A 17,396-nucleotide genomic window follows, 5' to 3' on the forward strand; every position below is an offset into this window, starting at 1 on the left:
CTCCAAATCCAAGTGCGAGATCGCTGACATGGTGCAGAAAACCCCCCCAAATTTCTCCAACTTCAGGCAGGGCCAAAACGTACAGAACATGTTTGACCGGACCTCTCCCCAATCACTCACAAGTGTCCACCACCCCCTCAAACAACCGGCTCATCTTCGACCTCGTCAGGTGTGACCTGTGCACCCCTTTTAACTGTATTAACCCCAGCCTTACGCACGAGGTTGAGATATTCAGCCTCTGCAAAATTCACACCACACTCTGCCCAATGCCACCCCAGCTCCTCTCCCACTTAGCCTTAACCCCTTCCAACAATACCATATCCACTTCCAAAATCCTCCCATAAATCACCAATCAAGATGACCCCCTCCCGACCCCCCCCCCCCTTCCAACTCCACCACCAACAACACACCCTGCCAAGAAGGATGGTGTCACTGGAAACATTGGGAAAACTTTCCTTGCAAAGACCTACACTTGCATATACCTAAAGGCCTCCCCCAGTGGAATTCCAAACTTCTCTGTCAACACCACCAAACTCACAAACCGCTGAATCGCATCTTGAGCACAACCATGCTCGATCTTGCCCCTGGTCGCTGTATGGCATCTTGTAGCAGTTCTCCACGCCAGTCTGTGGCCTCCGGATAGGCATCATTAGCCACAACAGCAGCGGATAACCCCTGTTGAATAGGAGCCAACCCCTCACCTGGGGGTGCGCCTGGAAGCTGCGGGGAACTGTCAAGTATGCCAGGATGAAGGCGTTGTGTACACTGCCCTGGTATCGGGTGCAGACATGCATGATGTGCATCTCGTGGTCACACACCAACTGCACATTCATGGAGTGGAACCCCTTTCGATTCCTGAAGACCACCCCCTCATGTGCCATTGCTCATGGACCTGGGGCATCCTGGTGGTGGCAGTCTATGCTGAAGGTAATTTATAGTTCCGACTGGGCATACAGGGCCTCTGTTGCGGCACGGATACATCTGTGCATGAGGCCTGCGAGATCCCGGACCAGTCCCCACTCAGTGCCTGGAAGGACTCCGGGGTGTAAATTTTCAGGGCAACCTCCACCTAGATGGCCACCGGGTGTGGGTGCCCCCCCCCATCATCTGGCAGAGATGCCGCATGGTCCCACTGCTCAACCGGCGTCTTTGACGACATGCTCGGTCCGGCAGCCCTCGACATGCTTCCGATATACACGAGGTGTGATTATAGCTCCTCGGCCTGTTGAGCGGCCGGCTCTCCACCCTCATTGGCTGGCCCTGTTCCTCTGGGGCAGGCTCCGGTTCTGCAAGGCCCTTGCTCAGCAGCTCCTGCTCAAACAGCCTTGGTGCGTCCGCCAAGGCTGCAGTGGTCAGAATGATGGCAACCATATCCGGTTGGATACTGAAATCCATTGTCTGCAGGGGGTAAAGTGCGGACATGTTAGCATGGTGGGCACCCCTGTGCCCGATCAGGCCCAACGGGCTACACGGTGGCCCTGGCCTACATTGCAACCCCTGCCCCCGCACAAGTAGCATGCCCCACTCCCATCCCATCCCCAATCCCACTCCCAGACATTCCCACTGGCACTCTGCCCTGGCCCTGTCAGTGCCCAGCACCCGGGGGGGGGGGGGGGGGGGGGGGGGGGCCTCTGGCCCCAGCACCTGTCCATGCCAGCAAGGGTACCGGTGGCTGGTCTGACCATTCCAGCTGTACTCTCTGCAGCTCCTGTATGGCGCCCTCCTGTGGGGTCTACAATGGGTGTCCTCCTTGGATGGGCCGTGTGATGCCCCACCAGCAGGGTGGCAACCGGGTATGGGCTGGTCTCGCTCTACGCAACTACGGGCCATGGTGAGCGGACAGTCGGTGTGCAGTAAGAGGGCTGCCTTGCAGGCTGCGACAATGGACTCCTTGGTCCTGAGGAGTCCCTTGCTCACCCTCGCTGTTATCCCCTGGTAACCCCTCGCTATTCCTCACAATCCTAGCAGCCAGCAGCAGCACCGACAGCCCATGGTTGTGCCTTTGGGAACATGACCTACTTCCTCCCTCTCCCTTAGCAGCCACGGCGCCTGCTTTCCGATTTTATATACCACAAGTGAATCTCGCCGTCTGTAATTCCTTGAGAATCAGTGGAGGCCCAGAGAAAATGAGGGAGGGACTGTAAATGATATAGCAACGGCATTTACTGTACAATTTGCATGGCCACGCCAACGTGCGGCGTAGAATGCATTCACACCGCAGTCGAGGGGTCGGAGCATGGCAATCCGTTTGATACGCGTTTCTCAGCCCAATCGTGTTTCCCTGTTCCAGCGTTGGCCGAGAGAGAATCCCGTACCACATTTATACAATGCTTTTGACTTCACAGAACACTTCAGAATTCAGAAATTTATCATCAGCTAATTTAATACCGGTTGAATATGCTTTATCCGTAAATACGACAACTAAAGTCATCGGAAAACTGCAGGTTTTTTGAAACCCATTGACCTTTAGCGTGGAAACCTGTGACCCAAGTTGACATGACTTAAGCTGACCCAAACAATGTCAAATGCACCCAACCTTTATTTTTCAGTGGGGCTTCTTACTTTTCCGGCCATTTTATTTACTTTCTCCTACAGCTAGTCTCATGTTAAGCCACTGTAATGTATGTAGGCTTGGGTTTATATGCAAAATTCAAAATCCGAAATGATCTAAAATACAATTGGCCCCACAGATTTCGGATAATGGGGACGTGAACTGTAGTCACAATATTGAACATTGTAATGGTTCATGGAAGTTTTGCTTTTGCATTTCGCAATAGGATGCATTAGTTTCTGAGAAGCAATGAGACTGATGATGAATAGAAAATTAATGCCCCAGATTAAGAATTGGGAACCAACTAGAGTTCCCTGCCCCTGAATATTTTTCAGAGATTCCTAATTTTTTCCCCCTTAAATTTAAAGTAATTTTTATTCCAATTAAGGGGCAATTTAGCCTGGCCAATCCACTTAACCGGCACACCTTTCTGGTTGTGGGGGGTGAGACCCACGCAGACATGGGGAGTTTGTGCAAACTCCACGTGGACAGTGACCCGGGGCCGGGATCGAACCTGGGTCCTCGACACGGTGAGGCAGCAACGCTAACCACTGTGCCACCGTGCTGCTAGTGATTCCTATTTTAAAGTTCATCTATGGGATGTTGTGCTTGGTTGCGACACCCTCCATTTTCAAATAACTGGTTAATTTCTCCTATCTGGATTCACAGGAAAAATGTTCTTTGTATTTTGTATCATGTCGTTTGGCTGGTGCTCACACTCAGGGGAACTGCTGAAGTCATTTTCAGTAAAGAAAACTGAAATAAATGAAATAATTTTAAAAAATGAATGCAATATCCTTTGTTTTAGCTAGTCAGTATCAGACGTCAATGGAAGTACATCACTCTGCTTAATCTCCAAACCAGGTTAATAGAAAATCCGCACAGTCATAGTTTTTAATTGTGCAATAGTTTACAGACAATATTTCAATGTTGGAACACATTCCATTTATTCAAGTCCAGTTAGCTTCAGTGCAAGTTGTTAGCTGCCAATGTTGAAGATTCTTAATTAATTATCTAATAATAATAATCTTTATTAGTGTCGCAAGCAGGCTTACATTAACACTGCAATGAAGTTATTGTGAAAATCCCTGAGTCGTCACATTCCGACACCTGTTCGGGTTCACAGAGGGAGAATTCAGAATGTCCAATTCACCGAACAACTCTTTCGGGACTTGTGGGAGGAAACCGGAGCGCCTGGAGGAAACCCACGCAGACACGGGGAGAACGTGCAGACATCGCACAGACAGTGACCCAAGCCGGAATCAAACCCGGGACTCTGGTGCTGTTAAACAACGGTGTTAACCATTGTGCTACAGTATTTATAGGCAGAGGCATTACATTTGCAACTACTGACCATTTTCTCTTTTCAATCTGTCATAACCTGCAAGTATCTTATTGGGTGGGAACAATTTACTTCCCCGTGAACCTTGCAGAATATGAGCTCCCCCGTTAAGGAGGCAGGGACCTCATGTATAGCTGTTGTACATAAAGACCCAGTTGGGATCCACCATGTAATGTCTTTTAAATAACATTGTAATATTGTAGTTATTGTAAATAAACTAAGTTTCTTTGAACTAATCGGTGTGGTCTCCTTCGTGGCCTTATCAAACAATCTTAAGTGAAACTGTCCTATTTCTGAATAAACTTTCATATTTCATTAGGTGTTCAGTTTAATTTCACAGCCACTTGACAGGAGGAGCTGGAGTTGGCCTGATGCCTTGTGTTGTCTGGAAACCTGACCTTGAACGTTACTTTTGGACGATTTGGACTCTGGGATGAACGCTGAGCACTTGATTCACTGTTACTTAAGTTGAGGATTTCTTTTACCTCTGGAGACAGTGGAAAAAAATCCGAGCAGTGATTTAACTTTTGCTGGAACCTTTATGGCTTCCACACAAACAGTTTTTATTTAATTAAAGTAAAAAATCTCTAATGTTGGAATACAAACCTGTCAAAATCTGACAGAACAAGGATGTTTTGGTGCAGACCTTTATCAGAACTGAGGCATTTTCAGATAAAGGATGCCTATTTGAAACAGTAACCTGTCTATTTCCTTTTCAAATGCTGACAGAGTTGGTGTGCATGTCCAACATTTTCCGTTTCTGTTTCAGATTTACAGCATTCAGTATTTTTTTCTTCTTTCTACTCATTTGACTTTGGCAGCAGCACAGAATGACAACACGATAAGAACAAAACTATTTCAAATTGCAACAGTTTCTAACCTTGGGAAAAAATACAACTGTCCCAGCCCCCTTTTCACCATTATTATGTAAGTCTATCTGCAACCATAACCAGTCACAAGTGAAACGATCCACACCTGGCTAAGTACAGCAGCAGCAAACTCACCAGAAAATCGTCAGTATGGTGGTGGCTCGTGGTGCTTTCAAGCTACAATCCCTGTGTTGTTTGCTTCGTGGGAGAGCAGGGTATTTCAGAGCTTCGGCAGTTCAGAGAGTTGGAATTTGTCAGCCGGCTGCGAACCAACAGAAAAGACCCTTCAGTTTGTCAACTGTAGCCGAGGGCAACAGGTGAGGCAAAGTTCCAGTTACTTTTGCAAACAGACTCTACCGTGGAGCGACGGCCTCCAGCCGATGCTGTGCTCCTGCGCTGCAGGGGGCCCACTGGTTGACTGGAATTGTCCAGTTAGCCTCTGATCATTGGCCTGAATTAGCCACTTAATTATATAACCTTGCAGGCAGGTGACTGTTCCGTCCCCAGGAAAATGACTAGGGAATGGGATAATAATAATTGCTTATTGTCACAAGTAGGCTTCAATGAAGTTACTGTGAAAAACCCCTCGTCGCCACATTCCGGCGCCTGTTCAGGGAGGCCGGTACGGGAATTGAACCCACGCTGCTGGTGTTGTTCTGCATTACAAGCCAGCTGTTTAGCCCACTGTGCTAAACCAGCCCCGATGGCACCAGCGGATCAGCACACCAGCCTGCAGTGCAAAACTACGTGCCCACGCACCTTCGTTCCTGTGGTGAATGTAATCTATGAATGTATATATACTAATTCACACTGTTATTGTAAGCGCAGTGGCGCCATCCTACCACTAGGGGGAGTAGCGCTGGGAGCACTTAGGAACTTGTACTGGGCTCCACCCTTGGTTCCGCCCACGACTCCTCCCCCTAGTGCAGCTGTATAAGTATCCGTGTCCAGAGTCAGCCTGGGTCACTACGAGTTCATCGACAGGTAACAGGCTGGCTCTGAAGTAAGTCGATTAAAGCCTAGATTCACTTCGGAAACACGTGTCTGGTGAATTGATGGTTCCATCAATTTCACCCCCTGCAAAAAAATCAAGTCCGGGGGGGGGGGTGGTGGTCTAGTCTATAACGTCAGTCTGTCCGGCGGTCGGATTGTCCGCTGAGACCTGCGGAGCACCGGGGTTGCAGCCTCTTGCGGTGGCTGGACGGGTGTAGTGTGTTGGGGTACGATGGCGGACTCCAGGGAGGGTTGTATTCGAGCTTCATACTCTCCTGGTTCGACCGGGGACTGGGGGCGCTGGGGGCTGGCCGGCGCGGGTGCGCGGGACTGGTGGAGCGAGCCCGTGGGCTCGGGAGCGCAAGGGGACGGCAGCATTGGGTGTAGGGTAAGAGATCGTTCTGTGGGGGCAGAGAGGGCGCTGGATCCGGCGGGTGCCAGATCCCGGAGGGATACAGTGTCCTGACAGCCGTCAGGGAACTCGACGAAGGCGTACTGGGGGTTGCAGTGGAGCAGGCGCACCTTCTCAACAAGGGGGTCGGTTTTGTGCCCCCTGACGTGTTTCCTAAGGAGTACGGGGCCCGGCGTCCTCAGCCATACCGGAAGTGAGACCCCCGTGGTAGTGCCCCTGGAAAAAATGAAGAGCCTCTCGTGAGGGGTCTGGTTGGTCACCGTACACAAGAGGGACCTAATAGCGTGGAGCGCGTCTGGGAGGACTTCCTGCCACTGGGAGACTTGGAGCTTTCTAGACCGGAGGGTCAGTAGGACGGTCTTCCAGACCGTCGCGTTCCCCCTTTCCACCTGCCCGTTCCCCCTGGGGTTCATTCACCACAGTTCCCAACCCCACATTGGAGCAAAAGTTCTGCCCGGGGTCAGGTTGAGTAGTAAGCAGTAGTGTGGAGGTGGGCGTCATGTTTTGGGGGTGCAGGGTCTGCTTATCAACCATTCCCATTGGGCTGGGCAGTCCTCTTTTATTGTCATATACAGGTGAATGCAAAGGATCCCTGAGCACTATTTGAATGGGAGAAACCTACCCTGGCGCTGCTGTTAATATCCAATCCTTGAGCAATATCACCAAATGTCAGATTATGTGGTCATTAATTTACTTTGCTGCATGCAAATTGACATTTTGTCAATACTTCCGTTTAACAGTGACAATATGCCTCAAAGATAATTCATAGACTGTACCACATTTAATCATTCTGAGGATGTGCTAGAAGTGAAGTAAATGCAGGCTCTTTCTGCCTTGCTTATTTTTTTGTATCCCATGAGGTGGAGCCATTGATTAGTCAGGAGACTACCCGGCGGGGCGGGGGATCCCGGCGGGATGGAGTGGCGTGAACCACTCCGGCGTCGGGCCGCCCCAAAGGTGCAGATTTCTCCGCGCCTTTAGGGGCCAAGCCCTAACTTTGAGGGGCTAGGCCCACGCCGGAGTGGTTGGCGCCCCGCCGGCCGGCGGGAAAGGCCTTTGGCACCACGGCAGCCAGGGCCGAAGGGACTTCGCCGCTGACGTTATCCCCGCGCAAGCGCAGCATAGGGGGTCACATCCGCGCCCGCCATCGTGAAGGCTATGGCGAACGCGGAAGGAAAAGAGTGCCCCCACGGCACAGGCCCGACCGCCGATCGGTGGGCCCTGATCGAGGGCCAGGCCACTGTGGGGGCACCCCCCCGGGGCCAGATCACCCCGCGCCCCCCTCCCAGGACCCTGGAGCCCGCTCGCGCCGCTTGGTCCCACCGGTAAGGTAGGTGGTTTGATTCCTGCCGGCGGGACCAGCATGTCAGCAGCGGGACTTCGGCCCATCGCGGGCCGGAGAATCGCCGGGGGGGGGGGGGCGCCAACATGCGCGGCGCGATTCCCGCATCTGCCGAATCTCTGGTGCTGGAGACTTCGGGAGACGGCGGGGCGGGATTCACGCTGGCCCCCGCCGATTCTCCAACCCAGCGGGGGGTCAGAGAATCCCGCCCCAGGTCACCATTCCGCCCTAAATACATGACAGAGCTGGAGAAGAAACCCGAAGAGGTAGGGAGAGAACTTGGAACAAAGGGTCATACCAATTGTGAGTCTTCAGAGGGCACTTTGCCTACCTCAGCTTAACTGCGGAGGAATGACAGTGGCTTCTTTGCTTTACCAAAGAGCTGAGATCTCGTCATGTCACAGTTACAACCACAATTGGTCGCATCATTACAGGAAGGACGTGGAAGCTTTGGAACGGGTGCAGAGGAGATTTACCAGGATGTTGCCTGGTATGGAGGGAAAATCTTATGAGGAAAGGCTGATGGACTTGAGGTTGTTTTCGTTAGAGAGAAGAAGGTTAAGAGGTGACTTAATAGAGGCATACAAAATGATCAGAGGGTTAGATAGGGTGGACAGCGAGAGCCTTCTCCCGCGGATGGAGGTGGCTAGCACGAGGGGACATAGCCTTAAATTGAGGGGTAATAGATATAGGACAGAGGTCAGAGGTGGGTTTTTTACGCAAAGAGTGGTGAGGCCGTGGAATGCCCTACCTGCAACAGTAGTGAACTCTCCAACATTGAGGGCATTTAAAAGTTTATTGGATAAGCATATGGATGATAAGGACATAGTGTAGGTTAGATGGCCTTTAGTTTTTTTTCCATGTCGGTGCAACATCGAGGGCCGAAGGGCCTGTACTGCGCTGTATCGTTCTATGTTCTAATTGCAGCCTCAAGCCAAGGCATGGGCCGCACTGCCTGTGGCTGTCACGTTCACAGTTGCCCATAATCGTATACCTTGGCCTCCTTTTAGGCTGTAACAGGCAATGTTAGCAACTGTTTGCATTTCACCAAAGTATCAGGGACCACTGAGTCTCTCTATACCAGGGGAAACACTTGCACCTACATTCTTATTAGAAGATGAGAAAGGATGAAAGAGCACTAGCCTTTGCTTGCATTAGAGATTTTACCATTGTGTCAAGTGCCATTGACCACATACTTCCTGTAACCAGCCTGACAACTTTATCATTCGCTCAGCGTACAATTGGGTAGGCCTCTGTCCTAGCTTTTGTAGACATATGCCTAGTGACTTACCATGTACAAATTCTCCCTCTAACCTAATCTCTAAAGTCTGCTTGCTGAGTATTTGAACCTGTACCAGTGAGAGTTGGACCGAGTAATGAAACATTTTCCACTTCTTGCTACTGATATTGACATTCTCGGCAGCTGAAATAAAGCAGAGGGACAAAGGTTAGCAAGTTGTGTGTAGGAGAGCAGAGAGAAAGAAGCGAATGTTGAAAGAACTGCAATGTGTCATGCAGGACGTGTGGCGTGATGGAGGATTCAGAAGAGACAAAGAGGATTAAAGAAATTTTGCATGCTATCTTCTCCGGTATTGCCAGTGGTCACTTTACACTTTCTCATAACTGCATGATCCTCTCTCCAAGGGTGGGGGGAGAAGGGTATACAGACCGATGCTTTCACTGTAGTGGAAACTTGTTGGCTGCTGCTGTGTGCCACCTTTTCCAACAAGGAAGAATGATGTTTTACTGAGCATTCTGAGACGTGTCGGAGAAGGTTGACTGTGAAAGTAGCCAGTTAACAGTGCGCATATGGGCTGTGAGTTGTGTAATTTGCATCAAAGTCAGATCACGCTGCACATACTGAAATAGCGATATGGTCAAATAACAATTGTGATACTAATCAATCCTCCTGGAGATTGTGGCCCAGATTGTTGCTCCGGAGCTGGGTAACTTGAGTTGGCAAATCTCCTAGCTTGCTATGCCCACCTCAGGAGAGAGAACCCCACAAATGGGACGATTGTCACTCCAGATGAGGATATGGGTACAGGATGGAATTGGCCTGCGACCCCCAGATGCAAAGTGGAAACATGCTCATGGGCTGCCAAATGCTGAGCCGGGCTGTTTACAAGGCCTGCCTCAGTTCTTTGGGACTTTGTTCCAGTTGTGTTAAATATTAGACCTTGTAGCACTCCCCCCCCCACCCCCCCCCCCCCCCCCCCCACCCACTTGTCCTCAGCTCCCAATAACTCCCCAGGCATCAGCCATGCGAACTCAAATCTCCCCCCCCCCCCACCCCTCAATGGATCCTCCTATCCAACATGCCATCTTAATGCCAACTCTTGCCAACCCACTAAGTTTTGCTTTTACATCATTCATACCAGCCTATTTCGTATCCACCGTGTGCGGACCTCAGGAGCCATGTGGTGATGAAATAAAATAAAGTTATTAATATCTATTACAGCCTTTACTATAGATTTTAAAAAACCTTCCATTCATGAAAACTCATTTAAAACATTTAAATGTCCTCAAGTACTTAAATTTAAAATTAAATATTTGTATTCATAACTCAAAACCAACTAATCCTTTCATACCTTATTTGAGCTGTCAAACAAACTGTGAACATGCAACCCTCTAATGAGATATGATAGGCCGTGGAAAGCAGCCAAGCATTAATAATGACATAATGATAGCCTTCGGGTAATGTCAACATACATCTATGATAGCTGCTGGACCTGATTTTTTTCAAATGCTCACAAACAGCTATTTTTTTTAAGTAAAAGGCTAGGGATTTGAATAACTTGACAGTTTGACACTCTACTCTGGTCCAGATTTCCCCCACAGTAGACATACTCTGTCATGGTGAAAGTAGCAGAGGGCAGTCACAGAAGTGGAGGTGGGCATCGGGCAACCAAGTGAGCCCCCGTTGAATTGCAGCATCCCTATGGCATGCTGTGGCACGACACCTAACCCACCTCCCCACTTCATCCCCACACTACCCCCATATGACCCACACACCAACCCCACACCACCCCACCGCCCCCCACACCACCCACCACCCCAACCTGCGATGCAATCGCACGTCATGTCTTGTGTCTTGCAGGATCACCTGGCGATGAGGCAGGCCCCTCTGATATCCCACGACCCCACCCCAAGTAGATTCCAGTAATGAGGCAGCAGCGGATAGTGAAGAGAGCCCCCAAACGCCAGGCCCAGACATTCTGGAACACCAGTTCTGGATGACACCGATGTTCTGTCACAGCCTCTAACAACCTCCACCATCACAGAGACACTCACCTCGGTTGGACATGTAAATGAAGAGGCTCCTGGGGCACTATCTGGTGCGCACCACACACGTGCTGCGGTACATCAGGTGGAGATAGGAACCACTGATGGGGGAGATGGTCAAGAGGGTGGCCCAACCCCAGGGACTAGCTGCCATCCAGACAGGTCTCAGGCTTCTGGAAAGGGCAGCCCCATCAATAATGGAGATACAGTCACAGAGCCAGGGACTTCATGAGGGGCTGTCAGCAACCATCCAGTGCCTGTAGGTGCAGTTGGAGGAGTCCAACCACGTTCAGGGGCAGGAGGTGGTGTCGACAATGCGTGCTGCCCAGCCCAACACCGCACGGGTCGCATCTGCAGTGGTGGACTTCGGGCGAAGGTATTGACCATAGATCAGGATGTCTAAGGCTGGAGCAATCTGTACGAGAAGTGGCCGAGGCACAGGACATGGCTGCCTTGTCACAAGCAACTATGTACCAGGGCCACCTGGGCATTGCAGCAGCACCCCAAAGCTTGGTCCTGTCACAACGTGTTATGGTTGAGGGCATCAATGGCATTGCCTGGACGTTGGCTGACCTGAGCCAGTCCCATAGGCAGGTGGCATAGTCACTGAGTGATGTGGCACTGTACCAGAGGGACGTGGCGCAGTCACTGTACTCCATGGCCGCGAGCATGCAGGCCCTGGTCGAGATGAGAGCGGGCATTCAGGACTGGCAGCGCCAGATGGCAGGAGAACCCCAGGAGTTAGCTGCGGTCGCACCCCCATTCCACACAGAAGACTGGGGGCCATCGGGCCAAAGGGGCCCAGATGACCCCTGCTGGACCAAACCCGGAGTTACTGGCAACCCAAGGACCCCACCCCATAGGGAGACAGGTGTATATATCTATTCCTGCAATATTATTAAAGAATCAAGGTTAAAGTATCAAGGCTCTGTGGCTGGAAAATGAGCAATTAAGATGTTGTAAAAGTGAGACAGCGAGTGGTGGATGGAAAGTATTCCGCCTGGCATTCGGTGACCAGTGGTATCCTGTAGGCATCTGTTCTGGGGCCTCTGCTCTTTGTGGTTTTTATAAATAACTTGGATGAGGAAGTGGAAGGGCGGATTAGTCGGTTTGCCGATGACACGAAGATTGGGGGAGTTGTAGATAGTTTTGAGGGCTGTTGCAGGTTACACCATGACAATGACAGGATGCAGAGCTGGGCTGAGAAGTGGCAGATGGAGTTCAACCTAGATTAATGTGAAGTGATTCATTTTGGAAGGACGAATTTGAATGTTGAATACATGATAAAAGAGAGGGACCAGGATTATTCGAAAATGGGGCTATGTCCCCATGGCCGCCAGAAAATGGGCGCGAATCACTCCAGGCTTTTTTCAAAAAGTCTGGAGTGATTCTCCGGTGTTAAAAGGGATAGCAGGGCCCCAGCGTGTGCCACACAGCTCCTGCTGCCGATACGGGGCCCTGCATGCCTGCCGTCCGCGGGTCCGCGCATATGCGCGGCAGCTGGCTGCGGGTCTACGCATGCACGCGGCCGTCTTTGCGCCGGCCTTCGCGCTGATGTGTTGGGTATGCTAGGTCTGCGAGGACTGCGTTTACCATAGCAGTGAGAGAGACAGGCTTCCAACACTTGGAGAAATGCAACTCGATTTTATTGAACTACCATCTGTTAAACATACTTGAACTGTGGGTTGACACTATGCTGAGTTGACTGGAGACCTGAGGCTAACCTGACCAGACTATACTGCTACCACATGGTAGATGTTCATGTTGCTGCATGGGCTCTGGCTGTCTCAGAGGCTGCATCCCAAGAAAATGGAAAAACTAGTGCCCTCTGGCTTTATAGTGGCCGTGTCCTGTCTGGTGATTGGCTGCTGTGTTCTGTGTGTTAATTGGTCATCCTGTGTGTCAACCAATGTCTTTCTGTGTACCATCATATACTTGTGTGTATATTACGACACACGCAAGGTGGCAGAGCCACACAGCGGGCCAGCACGGAAGAAGATAGGCGGGCCTATCAGTCGTGGAGGCCCCCCTGGAGTCTGATCACCCTGCCACCCCACCAGAGCGACCAGCGCGGCCGCGGGTCTGAGCTCCCTCCGGGTAAAACCAGGTTGGAACCATGCCAACGGAACTCGTCGGGAACTCGGCCGGTCGATCGTGGAGAATTGGCGAAGGGGCATCTTTCAACGGCCCCTGACTGGCGCCGTGTCTACTGCGCGCGGCTGTCGGCGATTCTCTGGTCCGCGGAGAATCGCGTCCCGGCGCCGCGGGTCTGAGACCTCAATCTACGCCCCCGTGCCGAGTGCGATTTCAGCGCGGAGACTCGAAGAATCCCGGTCAGGATTCTTGGAAGTGTGGAGGAACAGAGGGATCTTGGGGTCCACCTCCACAGATCCCTCAAAGTTGCCACCCAGGTTGATAGGGTTGTTAAGAAGGCGTATGGAGTGTTGGCTTTCATTAACAGGGGGATTGAGTATAAGAGCCGTGAGGTTTTGCTGCAGCTTTATAAAACCCTGGTTAGACCACACTTGGAATATTGTGTCCCGTTCTGGTTGCCTCATTATAGGAAGGATGTGGATGATTTGGAGACGGTGCAGAAGAGATTTAACAGGATGCTGCCTGGACTGGAGGGCATGTCTTATGAAGAACATCATAGAATTTACCGTGCAGAAGGAGGCCATTCGGCCCATCGATTCTGCACCGGCTCTTGGAAAGAGCACCCCACCCAAGGTCAACAACTCCACCCTATCCCATAACCCAGTAACCCCACCCAACACTAAGGGCAATTTTGTACACTAAGTGCAATTTATCATGGCCAATCCACCTAACCTGCACATCTTTGGACTGTGGGAGGAAACCGGAGCACCCGGAGGAAACCCACGCACACACGGGGAGGATGTGCAGACTCCGCACAGACAGTGACCCACGTAGGAATCGAACCTGGGACCCTGGAGCTGTGAAGCGATTGTGCTATCCACAATGCTACCATGCTGCCAAAGGTTGAGGGAGCTCGGGCTTTTCTCACTGGAGAGAAGGTGACTTGATAGAGGTGTACAAGGTGATGAGAGGCATGGATAGACCAGATAGCCAGAGATTTTTCCCCAGGGTGAAAATGGCTGTCACGAGGGTACATAATTTTAAGGTAATTGGAGGAAGCTAAAGGGGAGATGTCAGAGGTCGATTCTTTACACAGAGAGTGGTGGATGCCAGCGGAGGTGGTGGAGTCAGAGTAATTAGGGACATTTAAGCGACTCTTGGAGAGTCACATAGACAGCAGTAAATTGAAGGGGTGTAGGTTAGGTTGATCTTAGATTAGGATAAATGGTCAGCACAACATCGTGGGCTGAAGGGCCTGGACTGACGCCTGTTCTATGAGATCATCATCCATTCCAAGCATGTATATTGTTTTCCTACATAGGGCTCATGGAATTTTGCTTTTAGAAAGAGGATTTTCTGCAGTTTACCTAATTGAGGGGTTGTGGTTAGCCTTCGTAAAATGGTCGTAACCCAATTAGTGGGACAGAGATTATGTAATTAATGGGAAGGGCGTGGTCTGTAGCAGGCAGTTTAGCTTTGAGTTTTGCTGGGAGCTTGAAGCTGAACAGGAGGTTTTGCCTAAAGCTGTCAGGTTGAGCAGTAGTCTCCTAAAGACAGCAAGACTTGCAGCTCCTGTCTGAAACGGTATCTCTCTCTCTTCAAGCAGTATTTCCAAGAAATCTCTATCCAGGGGGCAGCAAGTATCCCAGCGTTTGCTAGCTTTGAGCGGGATTCTCCATATGGGAGAATAGGTACTCCCGCCAGAGTTGAACTTCAACCGGTTTTCAATCCCCCTGAGCGTGCAAACCGGTAAGCAATTCCGTATTCCTTGCCATGCAAATTTATGCATGGTGTGGAATATGAGGGAATCCCGATGCTCAAGATGGCGGCCCGATATTGTAATCCAGCGGCCAGCAAACCCCTCCTGCACTGCAAAGCAGCCCTGAACCACACACCCACACCTCACAGCAGCCCCCCATCCCCGAATTGCCTGGATGTTTCCCTTCACCCTAATTATGCATTTATTTACATGCTCCCACTGTCGTGCAGCATAGACTTCGGGCAGGATTCTCCGACCCCGTGTCGAGGGCGGGGGGGGGGGGGGGGGGGGGGGGGGGGGTGCGTATCACGCGACGCCGTTCCAACGCCGGTCTGCCAATTCTCCGGTCACCAGAGAATTGGCGCCATTGGCACTGCTGCGGCCGGGGCCGCTCCACGCAGCCCCCCCCCTGGCAATTCTCCCCGCGCGATGGGCCGAGTGCCCGCCGAGTTAGGCCGAGTCCCGCCGGTGTTGTTCTTGTGTGGTCCTACCTGGAGGGACCCCAGCGTTTATGCTGCGGGGTGGGGGGGATGGCCTGTTGGGGGTGGAGGGGGATCCAACCACGGGGGGGGGGGGGCCTCCGATCTGCGATCAGGGCCTAGCGATTGGCGGGCGGGTTTATCCCAGTGGGGCCCTATGTTGCTCCGCGCCGGGCCCCTGTAGGTCTCCGCCATGTTGCGTCGGGGCTGGCGCGGAGACGGCAACCCACGTGCATGCGCGAACTTGCGCTGGCCGTGGCTGACGCCTGTATCGGCAGCTGGAGCAGCGTAAGGCTCTCCAGTGCCATGCTGGCCCCCTGTGGGGCGCAGGATCGCTGATCCTAGGGGCCAGATGACGCCATTGTAAAGCTCTCCGGCGTTTACGACGGCGTAACACTTAGCTCCAGGATCGGAGAATCCCGCCCCTCACTCCCGCCGCCAGTAGGCGCCCAGCGTCGATCCCGATGTCTATCCCAACTTTGCCCCGCGCCGGATTCTCCGGCACATCGGGGAACATGATCTGGGAACCCTGGTACGGAGAATCCCACCCTTTATTTATAAGTGACTTTTGAACTGTAGTAGGCTTTGCTTAATTCGAGACAGAGGAGTTATCCATTAGAAGTTAAAGTGTTTTCTTTTATTGCTGAGAATGTTTAACTGTTAATCATAATCTATTTACTGTGATCTTAATGTGTTTAATCCTGTGTTAAGAAAAAAGTTTGTTTTATTGTACAACATCCCGATTTGTCAATGGATTCACACCTGGAACAAAGTATATTTTCCTCAGTTTTCCAAATTAAAAAAGTGTTTGGGGTTCTTGTCCAGTATGCTATCAGATGTTGGCATCTGGTCCGGGACCTTCACACAACCCATAGCCCCCAAACTCTCCGTTGTTCTGTCTCTGGCATTTTGTGCACCAGCTTCTCCCACTCTCTCTCTCTCTCCCCCCCCCCCCCTCCCAACTCCAGTATTTGGGCCCTGCCTTCAGCCACCTGGGCCTCATGCTTTGGAGTTCCATTTCTAAATTCCTCTATTCCCACACCACCCTCTTCTCCTTTAAACCCCAGCCCTTAGGCCAAGCTTTGTCTTCCCTTCAATATTTACTTCCTTGTGGCGGTATCCATTTTGTCTCATTATGCCCCCATGAAGCACAAGTGCCATTAGTGAGCATACATACAGCACTCCTACCATCTCTACCCGTTCCAATACAGAGGGGAGGAGCTCTGGGCAGCACTGAGGAGCCGGGTCCTAGTGCCTATTCCTTCCACCGCCATCACTATTCCCCATTTTAAAATGCATTCTGTGGCTATTGTGCCCATAAGTACAATTGGAATCCAGAATGGAAAAGAGAAGGTAACTTGAATGTCAAATAGAAACGTTCCCAGATGCTTATTTTAGGAATAATGCAGTGTTTATGTGTGTCATAGAACTAATAGTTTTTTTTTCCTAAAGATTTTGTTTGAGCTACATGACTAGCAATCTTATTGTGGCAATCCAAGAAATCTGTAACTCTCGTGATTTGTAAAACAAAGTACCAGGTGTGAAAAATATAATTTTCAGCTTTTCTTACTTTTAGCTTCCAGTTTAATTAATTGGTATTTTTCTCTTTGATATAATGGATCAGAAATTGCATGGAGTGCAATTCACAGTCAGATTACCTCTCATTCCTTGTTACCGACACTGAAATGCAGCTTCGCATTTCTCACTCCGAAAAGGGTCGGGTGAGAATAGTGTCGTTCAGTGGGTTGTCATGGCCCCACAGTTGAGTACAGAAGAGTAGGCAGAAAGGTAGCCACTTCTCCTTTTTTTATGGCACTAGTTACCATAAAGTATGTAAGTTTAAAGTTTCAGCCACTTTAAGAAGCAAGAGTGATGGTAAGTGGGTAGGATTGGGTGGGGTGTCGGCTGGTGGGGTGCCACGTGGTCAGTAAAGGAGAGGGTGTGGTCAGTGGGGAGACTGATCAGTGGGCTAATAGGGTGTCAGTGGGGGAGCTAACACATGGTCAATAGAGGGGTGATCCATTGGGAGGGTTGGGTGCTGGGGTGGTCAGATGGTAAGTGGGGAGAGGTAGTTAGAGGGGTGGAGGATAGATGGGGGTCAGGGGTAGTTGGGGTTCAGGAGAGTAGTTGGTGACTGGCATGTAGTTGGGGGGGGGGGGGTCAGGAGGTAGTTGGGGATAGGGGATTTTATGGGGTTGGAAGTATAGTCAGGGTGTGAGGATGGTTGGGAGGATAGTCAGGGGAAGGGGGTGTAATCGGGGTATCACTAC

The 17,396-nt window shown here is 51.0% G+C and overlaps 1 protein-coding gene across 2 annotated transcripts in view; it reads left to right on the forward strand.

The window, feature by feature from the left end:
• The first annotated feature begins 4,795 nt into the window (after positions 1 to 4,795).
• The window catches only part of fdx1b (ferredoxin 1b), an 83,087-nt gene continuing 70,486 nt past the window's right edge, over positions 4,796 to 17,396 (forward strand). The window contains exon 1 of one of the 2 annotated variants that reach the window (XM_038776169.1): positions 4,796 to 5,079. In XM_038776169.1, coding sequence (XP_038632097.1) covers positions 4,913 to 5,079 — 167 coding nt within the window. In that variant the 5' untranslated portion in view covers positions 4,796 to 4,912. The remainder of the gene's footprint in view (positions 5,080 to 17,396) is intronic. The other variant, XM_038776170.1, reaches the window with a different exon arrangement.

This window comes from Scyliorhinus canicula, chromosome 17 (genome assembly GCF_902713615.1).
Source record: "Scyliorhinus canicula chromosome 17, sScyCan1.1, whole genome shotgun sequence".
NCBI classification, from domain to species: Eukaryota; Metazoa; Chordata; class Chondrichthyes; order Carcharhiniformes; family Scyliorhinidae; genus Scyliorhinus; species Scyliorhinus canicula.